The sequence below is a fragment of the Belonocnema kinseyi genome, chromosome 8, assembly GCF_010883055.1.
Source record: "Belonocnema kinseyi isolate 2016_QV_RU_SX_M_011 chromosome 8, B_treatae_v1, whole genome shotgun sequence".
NCBI lineage: Eukaryota > Metazoa > Arthropoda > Insecta > Hymenoptera > Cynipidae > Belonocnema > Belonocnema kinseyi.
Window position 1 is genome coordinate 115532974 of NC_046664.1, and position 23286 is coordinate 115556259.

The following is a 23286-nucleotide window of genomic DNA, read 5'->3' on the forward strand; positions in this document are numbered from 1 at the left end:
TAATGGTAGCTTTAAGAAAGCATCCAGAGGTGACTAATGTCACCTTCAACGCTCGCGGGTGCTGCTTATGTATAATAGCGGTAAAAGAAGAACTCCAAACTGAAATACCGAGTTCACTCGAGAAAAAGTTTGATAATAATAATATAAGCGAGGTTCTGGTGGTTCCAAACCTACCTTAAGCTGTAGGTCCGCCTATCGTGTACTTGACTACAACCCAGTCCGTCAACAATAGGGTAAAAACCAGGCTTTGTCCAGTATGTCGGGATACACTGCTCCCATCAGATCACTTGATTACATTATAAAAATGCGGTGAATAATGATATATTCCGGGACATCCCTATGCAAAATAAAGAAAATCCAACTCCAACCAAAAAATACCTTCGACATGCTGATCAGTAACCATCTTAAGCCTGTGACAACATTTGAAAAATAACAATCATAAGATAAGGCCCTTCTCTCATGACTTTGACGGTTATGTTGGCGGTAGCACTGCTGCTGACAAGGTTTCACATGCCAGATTCGCTGATAATGAAGAGCAGAGCGACTAAGAAGAACACCAAAACTGATAAATAATAATGAAGAGTATAATAAAGATTTTGAAACGCTTGACGCTTCCAGATGATCGTCGGGGCGCCCTTTATGCCACAGCTGGGGGCCACAGCATGCGGGTCCGTGGCGATAGTGAGCTGCGAGATGGTCAGGCAGATTTTACTCATGAAACAGCTGGCCAGCAAGAACATCTGCGACAAACGGTAAGTAGTGGAACATAAACGGTGTCTGCTGCGGTGCTTTCGCTAGCGAAGTTTGAAACGAAAATGGAATAAGGATACAATTTAAAAACGAAATTTTCTGCAAAGTATCCTAATATACAGAAAGTCGCACTAAGAGATCCTGTCGCCAAGGTGAAGGGCATAAGGACTAATCTAAACATCACAGAAGACCGAGAATTTAAGATTAAAGAACAGGTTGATTTGGCTCGGAAAAACGATAGCAATGAACATCAGTTTGTGGAAGCCGCGTCATACGGCCAAGCAGAGGCGCATCGAATAAGGGCAGTTCGGAATTTTTATTTTTAAAGACTATATATAGATCTAGAATTTCATTTTGCATCCTTTTTCCTCAGGAAAAGTTATAGCTTTTTTAGATTTTTAATTAAATAAAAAAATGGATTTTTCAGAAAAATCCAATTTATTCGGTTTATCATTTCAACTCGTTCTCATTCAGTCTGCATAAACTTAACAAAACAAAATTTGTATGCAAGATGCATTATAATGAGATATTCAAAAATACAGAGTGGACACGCTGGGGCTTATCAAAATGTATGGAGCCTCGCATACACTCCCATAAGAATAGCATTAGCGTGTTAGACGGGTTGTATACTTTTTGGTAAGCCCCAGCGTCTCCACTCTGTGTATGAAATTTACACATTATTTCTATTCAAACGTCTGTTCTGAAGACCATATCACATAAGGAGTTTCACATATTGCTTGTCCTCAAACACTTATGATATTATTTGGACGCAAAACTGAAGGGTTCAAGAAAATAAAACTTTAGGACTGAGCTCCCTGGCAGACCGAAGAAACGGAATGGAGCCTCTACAAAGTACGCGTTAATACCTCATTGGGTCCCCATTCGGTTTATTTTTACAAAACTCAAAAAAACAGCAAGATCAAATTTTAAACTGTTAAAATTCGGATTCGGCGTTCAATTTTCTATTGGGAACTCACGGAGTAATCGCAAAACTTTTGTTTGCAGCGGTAAAAACCTAAAAAATATATATAAGATCTATAACCCCTGTTGACTGCTACTTATAGATAATGCGTTTAAAGTGTAGCAGTTAACAGGCGTTATACGTCTTATATTTTTTTAAACTTTTTACCTTTGCAAAAAAACTATTGCGATTACTTCGTGACCTTCTATAGGGAATTTTAACGTAGAATCCGAATTTCAACAATTTAAAAGTTGATTTTTCTGTTTTTTTTTTAGTTTCTCAAAAAGGAACCGTATAGGGGCCCAATAGGGTCTTTACGGGTACGTTCTAGAGGCTCAATTCGGTTTCTTCGGTCCGCCAGGGCTGCTTTCATGCCAAGATTTAAAAAAGAGTGCACTCAAAAATTTAAAAACTAAGATACTTTATAAGCTGACCTAACATTTTTTTCATTTTTGGTTTAAAATATACAGGAGAAGTCCCTAAAAATAATTCGCAAAATACAGGGGTGGCAAAGCACTTCTCCAGTTCAGTTTGGTTCAATCTGGGCATGACCAGCCATGGGAAATGGGATCTGCCATGTGTTATGTTTAACGATTCTTTTTTTTTTAAATTATAGTGAACATTAAGATTGGTTTATTGAAAGTTTATGAAACACTGATATTGTAATAAATATTAATAATTTTTAAAGCATTTTAATAATAAACATTCTCGTGTAACGCAAAAAAAAATTAAATGTGTTATACAGATCTACCTACTTCCCTGTTGTGCATAACAAATATTAGTAAACAATATATAATTATAAATTATTTATCGAAGCATTATTGGATAATATTTGAGATTTTTCAACTTATTAAATCGTTATCATTTTTTAATATTGCATTCAATTTGCAAAAATGCCTTCAGCACTTAAATGGCAAAGAGCGACCTCACAACATTCAGCAATCCTTAAGCTTTGATACTTTGCACACTTTTTCCATTTTAGCAGAGGGTTTAAGAAAGTCTACTAATTGTAATCTAATCAACAATCTCTATATTTACTTACATATAAGTTAGTTTGGACAAAACTCTAACTTTATACCAAGCAGTACTCTCTAAGAAATGATTACCTCTAATAAGGGGGTTTCGCTTAAATGTGACATGGGGCTCTAAAACAGCATTTGTAAGCAAAGAGAATATATGTGAAACATACCATCCGAAAAATGATTTTTCTTCTTCCGATCTTCCATCTTTGACTTATCCCAAGGCTCGTTCTTAAACGCTTGATTGAGAGCTACGAAGTGCATGGAGAAACCAAACACAAATATTGCCAAAACAGCCAAAAACCTGGCCAGATCTTTCATAAGGTTACCAATGATGATAGCCCAGGGACCAAAAAGATGATGGAATGACAAGAAGTCGAGGATTTGTACACAAGCCAGTAAAAAACTTAAGGCAAAAAGCTGATTCCTTAAGTACAACAAGGTAGGCCATTCGGGTCGTTTGATTATAAAAAATCCCATCAAATGAAAGGCCACTCCAAATATTCCAAAAAGCAAGACAGCTAACTTAATCCAGCCGAGGCCACTTTTGTCGCTGGGGTTCGTCAGTTCAAAAAGCAATAAGCCAGAGAGCATCACTAAAAGGCACCATTCGTACCAGTAAGGCAGGAGATTATCTCGAACAACTGGATAAATTGGCGTGATGCCTACTAATAGCAAAAATACCATCAGATATATGTGTGATGTTAAATACGACATGAACTTTATGATTGGAACATTATTGTATTTGTGTCCCAGCGGTAGAGCAAACACCACCCACACTGGCGGGCAAATTAGAAAGGTGATGAAGAGTAACATTGTCCGAAAGGCATTCCAGTTCAGACTACCTCGCCAAAGTTCTTGGAGGTACCTTTGAACTACAGTATGAGCAATCACCTCCTTTTGTTCATTTTCAATCAGTACGTCTAAAAACTCGACGTTCCTTCGATCCATGGATGTTAAAATTCTCCCAGCAGAATCTGCACCAGCTGCAAGAGCCAGTAGTTCTGTGGCCATGGTTTCGCACTGTTTCCCAGCAGCTATTAGATCTTTTGCTCTCTCTTTTTCTTTCTCGGATAATTTCATGTAAATGTTGGATAATTTTGCTGCTGTATCGACTGGTGCAGGTGAAACTAGTACAAATTCCTCTATCGGCTTGTTGTTGTGACTCTTACTGCATATCATCATATTATAGACGAACTGAAAATTAAAGGAATGAAAAATGAGACGACTAAAATAAGTATTAGAATTAAGTAGATGAGATGGGTTGCAGTAAGGCAGAAATACACTAATTGAGAAATGTCCAGCAAAATACGCTAGGATATCCCATGAATCTCACTTTGTTACAAACAGGAATTGAAATAGTGTGTTATTACGTATAAATTTTGCAAGAGGTAATATACTTTTCCAACTTGCTATTTTCCCGAATTTTATTAAGTATTGATTTATTAAATTTAATTTATAGGAGGAGAACAAACTTTCCAAGCACAAAACATTCATAGCAACTAGTCTCGTAGCTCAGTGGGCGTGCTTTGAACTGATACATGAAGCAACTGGTTCTAAATCGGATAAAAGCTGTTTGATATTCTGACGCATGGACTTTTTATCAATTTTTTACAAATGATTTTGACCACTTATTCAAACGAATTCATACGTATATTTCATTGTTTCAACTCATCTAAATGTGTCTCGATTTGTTTAAATAAATCAGAAAGCAAAATTCAAAGGAACAAATAGCCGTTAATTGACCTTAATTAGTTCTTACTTAATGGGATGTATGTATGTGTTTGAGTATATTTGTATCCAAAATTATCTGAAATCCTACGCTGCCCATTATCCCGTCATTACTGACCATTGCCAGGAAAGAATCTCTTTCATTTGCGTGTGCCATCCTACAAAATTGTACCCGCTTACGGCGAAATCGCGGTTACGTTTCAGCTGTAACCGCGTCTCACAAACGTGAAATAGGTGGTTGCAGTCTGAGATTGATTATATACGACGAGGTAGCAAAAGTCTACTGCAACCTGAAGACACGGATCGACACAAGGGCGACTGCCTTCGCCATTTTCCCCGCAAGTGTCTTAACATTTCGTTGGCAACCAGGGATGCTTTTCAGGTTATTTAACCGTAAAAGCTAGGCATCTTCAAGAGCAATGTTGATCAAGTCCTCTCTTTATTCTCATTCTCCTTGGCTGTGATGTTCTTATCGGATGGTGCCAAAAATTCCTATGTGTGCGTCACTTCTCATTTTTGACAATTGCCTCGAGCGTGCAATGGAGTCTGCTTTCCGAAAATTGTTGTACAAGTTTTTTTCTTTTCAGATACTCTGTGTATCGAAGATACGCTCTGCACTTGGTGCTAGGAACTTTATGACATAAATTTCGGGCATAGTATACGAAGGTGTAAATGACACTGTGCTGGGCTGCGAAAATGAAACCCTCCGTATTTTAAAATTCAGGCCAAGGATCACTGCCATTTGCAACGATATAACCTTTACCCAGGATAATTGGATTATAAAGACATTGCAGATTTAGAAGTTCGCGTTTGCCTGGATAGCGTCAAATGTATAATCGCGGAACGGAAGAATTGATATGCAAGCTCTTACGTATATTTATGATCTAACGCGTGGCGTTTTGAAGGACTTCAAGCTCTTTTTTCTTCTACTGAACCACCCCAAATGAGTAAAGTAGAACCGAGACGGTAAGCATGTTAGGAACATATACGTTGTTCAACGCGGATAGATTTGACGATCAAATCTGTCGAAAAAGAGGTTTGTATCTTTTTCCAGGAGACCCCTTCACTGATGTTATGTGTTGCAGACGCCATTGCGGCCTGACCAGTTATTCATAGGTCTGTCAAGTGTCAAGATATCTAATAGCAATTATATCCACAAGATTAAGGTCGTCGGGAAAGCCAGTTATCGTTCCTTTAAATTATTCTTCGCACACTTGAACAATCCAAAGTCCATACCAATCTTTTTTGTGTACTTCTTGAAGATATTTAAAGCAAATTGAAGTTTGCTAGCACTAAAAAACATTCATCTTTAGGGCATCAATATAAAGTAGAAGAGTTAGTTTATGCTCACGATGATTAGTGTCGCCGAAGATGCTGTGTAGAAGTAAACTTATTTTTTTCAGAAGTTATTGAACGCTCTGAGGGAGATAGAGTCGATTATTCAAGACAAGAAGTGGAAAATTTTCTACGACTTCGATTTTCGGTGAGCTTTCTTCAATGCATACTCTAAGCCAGACATTGTTCTCTAGAAATTTAAAACCGAACTATATTCGTGATGGAATTCTTGGCTCCAGCGAACTAAATCAATATGGGGTCAAATTAATTATCCCTGTGATAGGTGCTCTGAAATGTGGGAAACTATCACTGGTTTGTTACCTTAAAGCCACACCCGCATGCCAAAAATATGCCAAGGGACTTAATAGAGGGACGTAGAAATTTGTCATCATTCGGACTCTCAACGTCATTCAGACACAAGAGAGGTTCGCCGGAATTTCATTGTAATTATCTTGTGCCCTGTGGCGACCCGTCACCAGTTCGCGAGACGTGGCTAAAGGTGTGATTTGTCGCGGTTCCGCTAGGCGCCAGTCTCATTGTAATAGACGGCAATTGCACCAAGTGGGTTCAAGAGTTCACCCAACAACTGAGGATCTACCCCCACACAGTGAACAAGTCAAAGCTGCTGATTATCAAGTAGCACACTGTTCATAAAATACCTGTGTTTTCTGACGCAAGATTCAGAATGCAACAAAAAGAGAGTGGTTCAGCGAGAATCAACAGGTTCTGGCTTAGTTATTGTACCTCTTCAGCAAGCTCCCTATTTATGTCAAAAATTCACCCAAGCCCAACCAAGTAGAAACTTTTTAGAGAGAGGTATGCAAGATCCCAAAAATACTGGAATACTAGACCAGATGGTATCAAGAACTTCTGGGGGAAGAAACTTACTGCTACACAATAACATCTGTCCCGCATCTTTATCTTATATCTGAAGATGGAGACGCCTATTTCGCAGTGGCTCTGTTATGATGTACTAAACACCTATCGGTGAAAGGCGACTTTGCAAACCCAGAACATTACAGGCCAATATCTTGCTTGGACAAGCTGTATAAGACCTTTACAGCTATCCTAAACGATGAGATTGTTCACTGCATAGTTCCTGTGTCAAGTGAGATGCATGAATAACTGACCCTGAAAAAAGGGAAAGAAGGCTGCTGAAAGAACCTGCTAATTGACAAGTGCGCCTGCAAAGGAACAGAAACATACCAGTGATCCCTATCTATGGCCTGGGGTTACCACCGCAAGGCTTTCGATACAACCTCTTATAGATTCATCATCTTTCTGTTAGAAACCCTTAAGGTTTATCCATATGTAGTGAGATGCATAGATATTGATACAGCTTTGAAAGGCTAGATTTACTAACTCATTTCGAAGTTATAACGTGACAGCGAAATGCTTCACATTCCAGAGGCAGTCTCTCAGGATTACACCATGAGCCCTGTACTATTTTGCATCGCACTTCTGCCACTATTCTTTTTTGTCTGAGTGACCTGAAGATATACGCTTCTACTGCAAAGAAACTTCAGAGTGTTTTAAATATCGACGAGGGATATATTGGAGAGATTAGTATGGAATTTTGATTCGAAAAGTGTGCCAGTATTAATCTGAATCAAGGAAGAATTAGTAAAATCTTCTGGGACTCTGGGTCCAGTTGATATGTGTGTGATTAAAAATTGAAGGAGTATCTCTGAAGTTTTGTTCTACCAGCGTTAAATAAGGTATCTGCGATTAACATGCTTGTCTTCCCGGCTTAACTCTACTTATTTAGGATAATTTTATGGGCGAAGCATAAGCTCGCGGCCCTCGATATCGGCATGCGTAAGATCATGCATATGCAGAAGAGTTTGCAAGTTAATTCATCTTTTTCGCGATTATACATCCAATGTCGTCGAGGCGGGCGCGGAATTCTGAAATCCCAATGTTTTCATAACCGAATTGTTCTGGGTACAGCTTACATCGTTGCAAATGGTGAAAATTCTCCCCTAAAAGTGGTCAGTAAACACGAACTGGAGAGATTGAGAAATTCGGCCAACAGCTTGTCGACAAGAAAATGTACAGAGACTTTCACATAGATTAAAATAATAAAATAGTATTTGTTCTGATCGTTTCTCTATGAGGTAAAAAACTACCACTGCTTCGTAACCACAAAGCCATACCTGTTGGCGAAAAACATGCACAGACTCTTGCGAAAACCGTGCCGAAAGCTGAATGGCACCTGGATGAGGTGTCTAGAACGGTGACTCTGGGATATCGGGTGACCTTTCAGAGTACACAGCTTTATTCTTACATGCGGGGCTCTACAAGGATGGAAAAATCCCTTTCCCTAGCTTATCATGGGAACAAGAATGACAACACCAAACATAGTTGCAGTAATTGCAGTTCAAATCAACAGAACCCGCAGGGCTCCCGACAATGTGTCGGCCAAGAATGCCGACAACTCTAGAGCTGCGGGAGCCAATGAAGATGGATTGAATGCAATTGAATGCTTGAGTTCTACAATGCGAGTGAGGCCCCTGAACGGGGTTACATGGCACGACTGCATGCTCTGTGATGCGTGAAACACCCGGAGCAACCGCACTTTTTGCATCAACGTCTGCGAAACCATGCCGAAGTACACTAATGAAGGTGCTATGTAAGCAAAACGCCTACTCTATAGCAGCTAGAAAAGGCCGGCAACAGAGAAAGAGAGGCGACTCTAATACCAACAACGGGCAGGCAGCCGATAGAGGAAGAGCGATGCTTCATGATCCTAAAAAACAAAATCCATGTTTCTGCTAAGCCTAAGATACGGCTGAAATGGATTACGAGCTTTGTGGAGGTTTTTCCGAAGAATCCGACCTTTGAACTATCAATTGTTGTGTGTATAATGCAGCGAGAGCTTTGACCGATGCGAACCGTAAAAGAAAACCAACGGTTTATCATGAGACCAAAAGACAAATGCATCAACTCGCCATGAAGATAGGCTGGGCAAGACAGCACGCGTCGCACATTCAGGGTGTGATTGACTACAACATATCTGGCAAGCATTTTACCGCCAAAGTTTGAAAGTTTGCGCGCGAACTCCAGGTCCGTTATCACACACTTAACAAGTCAAAGCTGGTGACTAACAGGCAGCATATTATTGAGTGAATACGTATACTACCTGACGCCAAGAGAAGTCTAGAGCGGAGAGAGAGGTGGGTCTGGGAAATTCAACAGTTTCTCTCTGACCCATGTTGACTCTTCCAAGACCCTCCAGTTACTGTCGACCACCCGCCCGAACCAGAGGAGGTCGAAGTATTTTGGAGAGAAGTCTACGAAGTGCAGCGTAGACTGGACGAAGACTCAGATAACATAAATAGCTTCAAGGAGCTGTGTGATACCGTCATATCACCTGATGAAGATTGCCCACCCATCACTACCGAGGAGGTGAAAAAAGTATTAAGAGGGATAAAGAACTATTTCGCACCGGGACCAGATGATATCAAGACCTTCTAGTGGAAGAAGTTTTCTTCAACCCAACAGAATTTGACCTGTATTTTCACCTCAAATTTAAAGTCGGAAGAACCAATTCCGTAGGTTTGGTTGGAAGGGCGCACAATACTTCTGCCGAAAATAGGCAACTTAGCTGACGCGAAGAATAACAGGCCAATCACTTGTCTGAACACACTGCATAAGATATTCACAGTTATCAAAAATGATAGGATTGTTCGGGCAACTGAAACTATGTGACAAGAAATGTATGAACAACGCGACTCAAAGAAAGGCGTCGCAGGATGTCGGGAGCACCTGGTCATCGATAGATGTGTTTGCAAAGATGCAGCATACTACCAGCATGACCTATCGATGGCCTGGATTGATTACCGGAAAGCTTTCGATTCGAACTCCCATAGACTTATCATTTCTCTTTTAGAAGTCTTAAAGGTTCATCCGCAAATCGTGAGATGCATAGAGAGATTGATGCCGCTTTGAAAAACCAGATTTACTATTTCATCTGGAAAAAATCGTGTGACAACTAACAAGGTCACCTTTCAGAGAGGCATCTTTCAGGGCGACACCATGAGCACGCTCCTCTGTTGCCTCACATTATTGCCACTATCCCTAACAAAATGCTAAAACACTTGCGGGAAAAATTCAGAAGGTGGTCGTCCTTAGGTCGCTCCGTGTCCTCATGGTGCACGAGACTTTTGCTGGATTGTCGTATTGATTCCGTTACGGACTGTAACCACCTATCTCTCGGTCGTGAGACGTGGTTCTAGCTGAAATTTTACCGCCATTTCGCTGGGATCGGATGCAGTGTTTGAGATTAGCACTCGTTCCCGGTTACATTCTGCGGTTTTCCTTATGACGAACTGTTAATTATATATATTTTTATAATACAATGTAACGTATGAATGGAGAGTACAGAATTCAACACTAGGCTTTGAAAGATTTTTAGAGACAATTTAAGAAGGACACAGTTGGAATAATTGCGATTGGTAGCGGTAAGAGTGTAAATTTATTTGGACTCGATATTGACATATTTTGAAAAAATTGAGTTTAGTATAATTGAAGAGACAGATGCAATAACCACCTTAGCGCTCGAACACGCAGAGAACGATCTCCGCAGAGCAAATTTGGCTAATTGTTCAATTTTGAGTGTCGACAGTCAATACTTATACAGAATTTTGTCGCGCATTTTTTTTTGCATGGTAACTAAATTCAAAGATTGTTTTATTTCTTAGTTATTTCTGAAAAACGGAATTTTTTAGCGAAAAGATGTCAATACTTTTTTGCTTTCAACTCGCCAGATCTTAGCCGGGAATTAATATTTGTCTTGAAAATTTTATGTAACATTCTTCAACATATTCTACGACCGTTAGATTGCTTACAAAGTTTAAAAACATTTCAGTGAATACATTCAAGTGAAAAAGTTGGGTGAAGAAGTTTCCAATTTTGACAATTTCCAGTGAGAAAAATCTTCCTTAGGGATCAAGGAAGTTTTTCCAAAAAGTTTGAGATCTTTTGTTATCTGGGGAAAAAACTGAGGGTGATATTAACATTGTGTACGTTGTCCTGTGCTCGAATCGGATCGCGAGCACTTGGAGCGACGGGTTTTCGTACGTTGGCGTACGATCCGAGTCGAGCGCAGCACGCTGCACATCATTTTCACAACACTCTCACTTTTCTCCCCTGTTGGGAATAGATCTAAAACTTTTTTGAAAAACTTCTTTGATCCTTGAAGAAGATTTTCCTCATTAAAAGTTGTCAAAACCGAAACTTTCTCACGCAACATTTTCATTTGTATTATGTATGCATCCAAGATGTATTTTTGAAGATAATATTTTTGAAAATTCTTAACGCGGTCCTGTTTTGTTTTTTAAACTTCTTTAACACTCTGACAGTCGTAGAATATGTTAAAGAATGCTATGCAAATAAAATGTTGAAGAGAAAATAGCAATTCCCGGCAAAGGTCTGGCGAGTCGAATGCAAAAAAGTATTGATTTTTTTTCGTTTGAAAAATTCCACTTTCCTTTAAAAACTAAAATACTAAACAAACTTCGAATTTAGTTGCCATAAAAAAGCGCAATAAAATTCTTTACAATTATTGTGGCCCTTCAATTCATGACTTAAGCGAATACATATTTTCGTGAAGTTTGAACTCAAATAACTCACCCTCTTGTCTTCCATTAGTGTGTAGGTGTCATGCTCTTTTTCCATGAGATACTTAAGGACATCGTTGTGGCCTTCGGAAGCTGCAAACCAGATGGGAGCACTTCCAAGGTTTGTTTCATTTTTAGGAGATGCTCCACTTTCCACTAAGAGTTTAACGACGTCGAGGTAACCTGCTCGTGCAGCGCAATGCAAAGGCGTCCAGCCGTTTTTATCTGTGGCGTTTATCTCTGCACCTTGACCCAGCAGGACTTCGACCATCTGGTAATGGCCGTGAGTAGCCGCGATGTGCAGTCCCGTCTTTCCGTAACGATCAGCACTATGCAACAGTTCTGCAGACCTACTGAGGAGAAGACCAACTACTGTGATGTGGCCTCCAAAACATGCTAGGTGAAGGGGGTTGAAGCCATTTTCAAACGTCGCTGCATCTACCTGTTGGAGTTTCCATGAGATGTTACTGATGGTTTAGTTTATTAATTTGTAATTGGGGGCCTAACAAGGTTGCTATGAAAGTTCTGATTTTAATTTCTAAGCAAATTATAATTAATTATTAATTAATTAAATTCTATTTATTGTATATATTTTCAGGGTCTATTTCGTAAAAATTGTAGGACCACTTTTTAAAAAATAGAGTCAATTTTATTCAATTTCGGCATTTTCGGCACTAGTTTAACATGTAGTTCACGAACAATGCATGGGCACTCTCAGCATTTTAATTTATAGTAATTAAGAGGGTACCTCTATACAGATTTTGTTAATTGTATAAATCTAAAGTATAACATTTTAAGAGTACTCTGTTAAATTTTTAGACAGAAATTCGGAGCAGTTTAGCTGCTATGGATATTTTCGGTAACGTCCTTCAGCGCGCGGATTAGGTAGGCAGATGGGCGCTGGGACTTGTAACGCGTTTATCTCGAAATCAGATTTTTCCGATTTTCCGAGTTTATGGGCACGAGAACTCAGCGAATTTTCAACTGATCGAAAAAAATGCCACTTTAAAGATAATTTAATTGTCTAGTCGATATTCCTCTTTGTTTTTGTGCAAAATTATTCTTTAACCACTTATTTGCATAAACAATAAAAAAAAATTTCGAATTTTTTTTTTCTCATTTTGTGAAATAATTTTTCCATGTTTTAAAAATAGGTATATGGCCGAGGTCTACATCTTATAATAACAACAAAAATCGATTAAAATGTTTCAGAGAGGCACAGGACCGATGGCGTTGCCCATAAAACCAGAGGAGGACAAAAAGTTGTCAACTTTCGCGCGTCATGGCGACTTTGCTTATTAACATTTTGCATTGAAAAATTTTTTTATGGTAATGAAACGTCAATAAATGTCAATCCAAATTTGAGATCGAAACATTGTGCACTTTTGTTACAAAAAATTCCCAAAGTTTTCTTCGATTTTTCGCGGTCTATATAGGGATACCCTCTTAAACGCGCAGGTAGAGAATTTTAAAGAAATGTTGGTATTAGTGCTGGTTGAAAATAAAGATTTTAAAAATTCAAATTCTTCCAACACGTAGGTGCATAGATAATTCAATGAAAACCATTGAAATTTTAGTCCCTTTCAAACTGATAAAAGTAACAGTATCGCATAGCGGCAGCACTGGTCCCTCTCTCCAGATCGTCTGCTGTACCAAGCTATTCAAATGCACATGACAGTTAATCAGCGATAGTTAGGTTTAAAATGCGACGTTGCATGATCTAAGGGTCTTCCGCTGGCCCAGTAGTGGTAACTATGCGCATACACTCATGCTACAAATTCTAAGCCAGTAGCGCATGAAATTTTCACCATGCGGGTCTGTGAAATTTTTTAAATATAGTATGGCTTCACGTAACTCTAGTATTTGTACGAGGATGGGATTTGCATACAACCTTAATTGTGCTTTTTTAAGGTGGACGAAAAACTTGAAGTTCGAACTAGTCAAGTAGAATTTGAGTAGCTCCAATGCTTCGAGTACTCGAATGCTTGGTTAATCTCGAAATCGACGCTGAAAGAAACTGGTTGGACCAGAATCTTAGACTCGAATTTTTTGAACACCCTTGTTTTATGTCTCCGATTAATAAAAATTATTTTCTCTAATTGAGCAAATTAATTAAAATCTTCTTGTCAGTGATATTTCTTAGACCAAACTTTGAAAATTGCATGATAAACTGTCAATCCCTCACCCCTCTCCGTAACATTGAACACATACTTCAAATTGTTATTCACTCTGTGTTATAAATAACAAATGCCAAAAGAATAACATATATCATATTTGTAGATTGAAACACATTGTTATTCAAGTTCCTACAGGATATATTTGCATCTTCAAAATTGAAAGAAGTAAACCGCCGTCACACCCATCTGATCAAGATTTATAAATGGTTGAAGAATTACATTTATATAGAAACCTTTATTAACTCCCTATGATTGAAATAAGGCCAACAAATACTAACACATGCGTGGTTGTAAACAATTTTAAAACTTTTTATAGTGCAAAAGGGGCGTGGCGGACAAATTCATACTTCTGGTTGCCTCATGCAGGACTCTGCACAAAGTTAATTTTATCTTATTGTACGTTGCAGTAATGGAAGTAGCTACCATCTGTTTCAAAAATCCTAGCCACTCTACAAATCATTGAATCACTCAATAAAAAAAATCGCTTGAAAGGAAAAACATCTTGTTAATCCTCGTTTCATTATGAAGATTTGAAATATCATTTTAACACGATGCCTTTATAAGTTTTGATGCTTTGCAAAGAAGATAAAAAAACGTGGGTAAAATCACCTTTAATAAATTGGTAAACTTTTGACCATCATATTTCTTTAAAAATGGATGAATTCTTCTGTACAAATTGAGTACTTACCTTGAAATTTCAATTATGAGTACATTTTTGAAAAAATCGAGAATATTTATAACTGTGGTGCTGGCAGTAAATAAAAGCGAAATATGTAAAATCAGCTTCTAATCAAGCTTTATGGTTCTACTGAAGCTTAAAATTTTCCAAAACATTAACAAATTCAATGGAGGATTTTTAAAAACAGTTAATCAAATCAATAACAAGCTATCGCACATTATGTTTTGTCGTTTTTTTAGACCGAAGGGACAAAAGAAATAGATGAGAATCTCATCGGGTCCCAAGGTACCAATGTACTTATATTAGAAGCTAAATCAGCATTCTTCGCTTGTATTTATTACTAGGACAAGAGTTATTAATATTTTTGCATTTTAAAAAAAATATTCATAAATGAAACTTCAAGGTACTACTCGATTGTATGCAAAAGAATTCTTGCGTTTGACTTTTTTCTATTTTGCTTAGCGAATAAGAGAAGAGTGGCAAAAACAATGATATATTAATCATTAAGTTAATATATTATCCATCTATCTGAAAAAAACAGTATATTTAAAATTAAATTTGTTTAATTCCATATTCAATTAAAACTGCATATAATCGTCCTTTAAATTTTCTTATGAAAAAATACGAAGAAAGTAAGATTCGAATATCAAATACTTGAAAGTATCATGACCACGTATCACATATATATGTCAGATGCAATTTATTTGTATTAGCTGGACTTATCTCGAACTTCTTAAAGGTCTTGAAATAAAGCCTTCAATGTGTTGAAGAAATGTACAGATTTTAATATTTTCACAATTAAATCAATCGTACCCAGGTGTGAAATTCGGTCAGATGCCAGAGCTTGAGCATCGGCCCAAAGTCGGCCCTGCTATAGTAACCGATCTACGGTAACCAGAGTGGGGTCGACTAAGATTTTTTCAAGCTGCCATGGTTGTACTGATGTTGGCGACGGACTTCGGCGGCGAGCGAAAAGCCGACCGTCGGCCCAATCTTGGCCCAACTATGGTACGCCAATCGGATAAATCGTGGCAGATTTTTCGGTACGACCGCAATAACGCGTTCGGTCCGACTCTGGATACAGCAGTCGGATTGTCATAAGTCACCTTGAAGCACCTGACGGTCGGTCAAACCTTGGCCCGAGTATGAGCAGACCGTTGTATAATCTCTGGTTAATTGTTACAAAGAGATCGTAAAAGTGTAGTCAGCCCGACTGTGGTCAAGAGCTGGCCCGTCCGTCGACATCACATGTGCCCGTAACATTGGGTACAGATAACCTACTTCATTTCTATAGATCTGCTTTCGGCCACAGTTGATCTGCTCGTAATATTGGGAGGTCGAATTGGTGTGTTGCACGTAGAAATTTATAAATATAATTAAGCAAAAATGAAAAAAACTGTTTTAATTTGTGACACAATATCACAATTGAAAATGTCGAAATGAAACATTCAAAATTATCAATTGAATACTGCTACGTATTCAAAATGTATCTATTTTAATATGTAGTAAAGTCAATTTTAAATCCTGCAAAATTCAAAAATTTGCTTTAAAAAAAGCATGCGAAAACTAGGCATTCCAAATTTAATAACTTTAAATTTCCGATCAAATAATATGTTTCAGTGAATAGCATATACACTTTGAAATTAGAATCATAATCATCTTTTTTTTTATTTTAGATTAGGTTATCAATTTTTCATAAATCTATAAAAAAGCCAACATAATGGCCATTTTTTCTATGTTGAAATCCCTTAAGTTTTATAGAGTAACAATAGTTAAAGATGCTCCAATATTGTATAATAAACAAGCACATTTATTATAAAATATTATTTGTTCAAAGTATGTTTTCTACGGTTTTCCATAAGTTTACGTTTTTTTAATTATATGGCAAGAACTTTGAATAAAAACAATATAATGACCAAGACATTTTTTCGTGAAATTATTATTATTATTAATATTATAAATTAATTTAATAAAAAAATCCATTCGCCAGGCATTTCTTGACTTTTCCAAAATTTTTGACAACTCTTTTGTTGTCACATACCCAAATAATGCATACATCTATTAAATTTATTCAAAAGGTCATAGAATGTATCAACTAAATATGCATTTTACTGAAATTATCATGAAGTTCCCAATTGAAAAAAATGACATAAAAAGAAGGATTTCTCCGTCCAGAAATGCCCGAATAATGCATTTCTTAAATTTGTTTAAAAAAATCATCAAAGGTATTAACTTATAACAAATGTTGTCTAATTTATTATGAATATCCCAATGAAAAAGCCCGAAATAAAAAAAAAAAAATTTTTCCGTCGACAAATGCCCAAATAATAAATTTGTTTATTAAATTTGTTAAAAAAAAATAAAATTGGTAACAAATTAAGAATTTTTCTGAAATTATCATGTAGTTCCTAATTACAAAGCTGACATAGATTAAATGAATTTTTATATCCTCAAATGTCTGATTAATACATTTTTTATTTAGATTTGTTTAAAAAAATCATTAAATCTATCAACTAATTATCAATTTTGCTTAAATTGTCATTGAGTTCCCAATTGAAAGGACTGGCATTGAAAAAAAAGAATTTTGCTGCCGATAAATGCCCGAATAATGAATTTGTTTATTAAATTTGTTTGAAGAAAATCATAATAATAATCAAACACATTAGAAAATTTTCTAAGATTATCATAAAGCCCCTTATTAATCAAAAAATTATAATAGAAAACAAAATTTTTGTCGGAAACTTTCGGCCTGGTGCCTTTGTTCAAGAAATTTGTTTTGAATTTTAACAATAATGATCCCAAGAAACATTACTTGATCATCATGTTCTTTTTGTCAAAATTTCTCGCAATGTAATTTAAAAAAGTAAAATTATGGACAATCGTAAAAAACATTCTTAGAGCAAACAATTTGCTTATAATTTTTTTTATTATATAATATTGGAATATTTTTGAATAATGTGAGTCTATAAAACTTAGGCGATATGAACAATATTTCTATTACTGAGGAGCACCGAGAGCTTCAAACTATTCAGCACACTTTTTGTAACCAAACTTCAAGTGCTTCGACAGCCAAGTGGTTAGAGTGCGCGGTAAAATACACTAGTTCAGGTAGTTTATGTAAGGTTCGAATTCTGGGCGAGTAAGATATTTTAAAGCGTTAAAGAGTTTTTAAATTCATTTTTGTCGAAGGTTATGCCGGCTCCATCTTAATCGATGGCTCATATAGGGGACCAAATGTCGGTCCGACGTGAAGAAGCCAAAGGCGGTTGACCTTTATTATTTAGCTGGTTGGCCCGACCCGTGGTGGATAAAGTTAGACCGACCGTCCGACGGTTGGCCCGACCGTGGGTCGATGGTCAATTCGCACCGGGGTAAAGAATAATTCTGACCAGTACCTGAACATGTAGGAAATCCTCATAAAAATATATTAAAAAAGGGTTAGAATTTTTTGATCTTAGACTTACTGAACCCATGAGAAAAATTAACGTCAACACCCAAAGCAGGACTGCGGCCCAAAGTCGTAGCAACTTTGGCCCGCTGTAGATCGGCAGCCAACGTTGCGCCAACTTTTTTATTTATAAAAATCTGCCCACCTCGCGGGCACATTCTCATCGCACGCTACGCGCGCGGCTCGCTTCGCTCGCAAGTTTTATTTTTTTTCAATGGTATTTTTCACGAATAAAAGAAAAAGTACGCGTCCCATCAAGAAGTGATCCTTGACGAAATTGTAGATCTTGTTTAGGATAACAATTTTTGTTTATTAATCTTTTTTCGTATCTTACATAGTTTGTCCACAAAGTGGAATTTTTTATTTTTCATTATTTTTTGTGCAATAAAAATGTAAATTTTTTATTTTCGAAGAAAATCCCAAAATTTGTTATGATGACCTTGTAGAGCTTTCAAAAAGAAGAGAATTTTCATTTTATCAAAAAAAGTCATATGGATAAATTGTTTTCTCTTTTTAATATTATAAATATCCATACATAGAATTTTGAAATTCAGAAAAAAGTGGTATCAAATATTTTTTAAATGTGCTCAATTTTTGCATTTCTATCAAAAATATCTGGTTCACGAACTCGTCCTTTCTTTTAGGACCTAAAATAAGTGTGCTAAAGATGGATTTGATTTGCTCATTTTTTCGAGAGTTATCGTGTTTACGGACGGACGGACAGACAGACAAGCAGACACCATCGTGAAAACCTGATATTCAAATTCAGGTGATCTCGAAACATGGAGATCCGTTGAAAAAGTGTGATGTCAAATTTTGGACAATTCGAATAACTAAAAAAAAAAAATTTTCTATAAAATAGTTAAATGTTAAGTCACAGAAAAAAATTTCAATATTTAAAAAAAATTGTTGATTTCGATGCTGCATTAACCAAAGAGTTAAATTTGTAACTTTAAAAGATTCACTTTCAATGTAAAATTCTCTAATTGATATTTTAACAAACCACATTTTAAATAAAAATAAAAAACTTTAGAATAATTATGTTCAACAAAAAAGTTTATTTACAACCAATCAATTATATATTCAACAAAATAGTTGAAATATTAGTTGAAAGAATTAATTTCCAAAATATACACCAATTTTGGGTTAAACAGATTTTGTTGAATTTTTCTCGTAGCTTGTGTTGTTTGTCCAAACATTTAATTGTTTATTATTATTGTTTTTTATGAATAAAAATAAAATTACGTATCCTATCAAAAAGTGAGTAATAATAATAGGTTTTTAAATCTTTTTTGGGAGCACAATTTTGATTTACGCATCTTTATTCATATGTATCATACATAGTTTGAGCACAACATTATTTTTTTATTGTTCCTTATTTTTTGTGCAATAAAAATTTGAATTTTCCATTGTATAATTATATTCAAAAATTTGTTATGAAAATGTTGTAGGCCTTTCAAAAAGCAACGTTTTCTTCTCTCTACTCTTTTCAAACCGTGCGTGGTTTTGTCTATCAATTCGTTTTCGTACCTTTCGTGCTCTTCCACAAATTTTTCATTTTTATTTTTAATGTCGTTTTTATGATTAAAACCAAAACTACTCGTCTTATCAAGAAGTAATTCATAACCAATTTTTAGATATGTTTTAGGCGTACAATTTTAGTTGAATAACTTTTGTCCTTAACTTGAGGGGTTTTCCACAAATTTTTTATTTATTTGATGTTTTTATTTTCAATGTTATTTTTCACGAATAAAACAAAAAGTACGTCTCTACTCAAGAAGTGATTAATAATTAATTTGTTAATTTTTTTGGTGTTTAAATTTTTGTTAATTCATCTTTTTTCGTATTCTGCACAGTTTGACCACAAAATAGAATTTTTTGATTTTTCTATATTTTTTGGGCTATCAAAATTTGAATTTTCTAAGAAAATCCAAAAATTTGTCATAACAGTCTTATAGGGATTTTAAAAATCAATGTTTTTCTTTTCTTGACATTTTTTCATATTTTGCGTTGTTTGGGTTAAAACTTTGAATTTCAGTTGTTTTACAAAATTTTGAAAATGCTATAACTCTGAGAATTTTCTTTTAATCGAAAAAAGTCCACAGGATAAATTGTTTGTTCATTTCAATACTATAAATGTGCGTACTTAGAATTTTCAAATTCAGAAAAAAAGTGGTCTCAAAAATTTTCAAAATGCGCTCACTTTTTAAATTTTCATCAAAAATGGCTGGTTAACGAACTCGTTCTTTCTTTTAAGACCTTAAAAAATTGTACCAAAGATGGATTTTATCCGTTCATTTTTTCGAGAGTTATCGTGTGTGCGGACGGCCGAGGGACAGACAGACAGACGCCATAGGAAAAACTTTATTTTCGTATTCAGGTGGTCTCAAAACGTGGAGATCCGTTGAAAAACTGTGATGTCAAATTTCCGAGAATTCTAATACTTTCTCAATCATAAATTATGAGAATGTAAAAAACTTAAGTCGGTCCAACCTAAACAGCCAACGTTGGCAGTCTAAGTGCACATGGGAATAGATCTGAAAGGACCATAAACTAGCAATATAATGTTTATACCTGAACGCCTGCAGAGTTTAACAGTAATCGAACGACGTTTTCGTTTCCTGAATAAGCCGCAAGGTGAAGAGGTGTCATTCCGGATTCACTTCCTAACTCGCCTACCAATGATCCTCCAGTAGGAGGATCAGACTTTACAGTTCCTGGCACATGGGTCAGTAACTCTCTGACGGTATCTGAAAGGGAAAATAGATACATTACGATATGATGGAAGGTATGTGTGTATTTTAGCCAATATTAAGAGACGTAGTTTAGTACTTATTTTAAACCTGCCTATACATATTCAAATAGAGTTTCAGTGCACGAAACAATGAGTATAACTAAAGCTATTTGTTAAAGAAGGCCTCATTATTAAAATCTCGATCACGAGAAAAGACTATTAATTGACATAAACTTGTAATAATAATCACATATATATATATTCTCCATTCATACTAATAAACTATTATACAGGGTGGCCCATTTTAATCTATCGAGGGAAATATATCAGGGAAACAAGTCAGATACAGAAAAATTTTACAGACAAAAGTTGTAGGATACAAAGGGGGCATGCATTGTTACCAATTAACTTGACCTTGAAAGCAATTTTGAAGGTTATTTGAAGGTCAAAGTCATTTTTTCTAATGGAAACCCCTGCTTTTGACCCCGGATTTGAAAAGAGTGGAAAATGCGACGTATAAAATGTTGTATTCGTCAAGGCGATCTTGCCTCTCACTACTCAGGGAGCTTGATAAAAGTGAGACCCATTGCATCTCACTTCTCGAGGTGCTAGATTAATGAGAGACCCCTGGTCTCTCACAATTAATCTCACAACTGTCCATTAAGTGTGTGCTCGAAGTGACCAACATAAGCTTCCATGCACAAATTAATTCTCCGCAGAAAATGTGTTATAGTCGAAAGCAAAACAGTACGTGAAATGGCTGCACCAGCTGTTCGTATGCATTCCATCATATCTTCTCGTTTCAATGATGACTGCTCAAATACAACGTTTTTCAAAATCACATCAAAGATCAAAATACAGCGAAATGAAGTCTGGTGAGCAAGCGGACCACGGAATCAGACCACTACGACCAATCCATCGGTTTGGGTATCCGTGATTTAGAATTGCCCTTATGATACATTAGTAATGTGTTGGCACGCCATCTAATTAAATCTACATTCTTCTTCTGGTGTCGAAATCGACATTTTCATGTACGTCAGATAAATGGTGTTTTAAGAATTCCAAAAAATTGAATTGATTCACAGTGTTGTCGAAAAAATATGGATCAATGAGATAGCCATTCACAACTCCGCACCAAATATTCAGGCTCCAAAGTTGTTGGTGATCAGCGTTTCTGTAAATGTCAGGATTAGTTTCTGACCAATAATGACAGTTTCGTATGTTTAAAGGTCCAGTGTTTTTAAATGTACCCTCGTTAGAAAACATAACGAATGTAAGCAACTCACGATGACGTGAAGCCCATAGACAAAATTCAAGGCGTTCCATGCAATTTCGATCCATTAGTTCTTAGCTTAATGTTATGTAATAATCATGATATCTGAGAGCCTCTAGGATCCTCAGAACCGTTGATTTTGGCATTCCAGATTCTATTTCAATTTATCGAGAACTAATGTGAGAATTTAGGTGGATCATAGCAACAACTGTTTGTACGCGTTCGCCATTATCACCGTATTCGTGAAGTGGGCGTCAACGATGTAACTGTTTATTTCAAGCTCTATTGGTAAGATTTCGATTAGTAACACGAGTTGGGTGTCGTCTGTATAGAAAACATTTAGCTTGAAGTCCGCCGGATCGGGCCGCATGAACTACGACACTTTTCTAGAATCAATATCTTGTCAATAACACAGGCCAAGAAAATTTGACAAAAGTCAAAAGCCAGAATGCAGATCAAACATTCCCGAAGGATTTTGATGCGCTGAATCCGAATATAAACTCAAAATTGATCTTGTGCGTCAGATTTTCAAGATATCCTAACCTAAATGTGTAAAAAAGCGTTTTTTAGCTATTTTTGAGGTTACGTAACTGTACAAGAAAAATATCTACCACGAGACTAATATGGAATTTGGAAGTACTAATCTTCCCCTTTCAAACGTACTTGGATGTATTAGGATATTTTTCTTTTACACCAAAATATTGTAATTTGAAATTTTTTATTTTCGCGTTTTAACTCATTAACGCGGAGTTGTTTAGATTTATACAACGCATTCTCTATTGCTGACGGTACGATATTTTTTCTGCAAAATATTATCTCACAACTCCTAGAAGAGCGAATATGTAAACCAGTTAGGGCTTAAAAAAACAACAAATTTTACTGTTATGATTCATTTAATATTGTAGATTTACTCAGGATTTTCCAGCTTACTGAGGCAGGACTCAATATTTTCCAGTCACTCAAGGCTGGACTTGGAATTGTCCAGCTAAGAAAGAAAGTCCTTAATATTTTCCAGTCAATTAGGGCAAGACTTTAGATTGCCCAGCCAATCAAGGAAAGACTTTAGATTGCCCAGCCAATCAAGGAAAGACTTTGAATTGCCCAGCCAATAAAGGCAAGATTTTGTATCACCCAGCCAGTCAAGGCAAGACTTTGAATCGCCCAGTCAGCCAAGGCAAGACTTACGATTGTATGTCCAATGAAGGTGAAACTAATTGATTATTTTCTTATGGTAACGTTCGCGCTGCATATCAAACGATCGTTGAAGAGACTTTCGTTTATGACTAGTAGGTTCATTATCATTTCTTTGCAAAGACCAGCAACAGTCGGCCATCACTCTTACATAGCATCGACCTTGATTATGTTGCTCTTTTTGGTCAAAGTCTTGATGATAGCGTTCGCCCCTTTCTTCGCCGAATGCTCCAACATTTTCTGGGAAACACTCCAAATGAGATTTGAAAAAATTTAATTTCATACTAATCAAAGAACCTAATCTTTTAAAATTCTTTAACATACTAGATACAATAGTTCTAAACTTAGGATCTCGATTGTTTCCTAA

At 36.3% G+C, this 23286-nt stretch overlaps 1 protein-coding gene across 1 annotated transcript in view; it reads right to left on the reverse strand.

Moving 5' to 3' along the window:
* LOC117178664 (serine/threonine-protein phosphatase 6 regulatory ankyrin repeat subunit C) overlaps positions 1-23286 on the reverse strand; it is a 400971-nt gene that overhangs the window by 170878 nt on the left and 206807 nt on the right. Inside the window, exons 10-12 of the mRNA XM_033370089.1 lie at positions 20296-20471; positions 11431-11859; positions 2901-3927 (exon numbers count right to left, since the gene is read on the reverse strand). Of these exons, the coding sequence (XP_033225980.1) occupies positions 2901-3927; positions 11431-11859; positions 20296-20471 (1632 nt within the window). The remainder of the gene's footprint in view (positions 1-2900; positions 3928-11430; positions 11860-20295; positions 20472-23286) is intronic.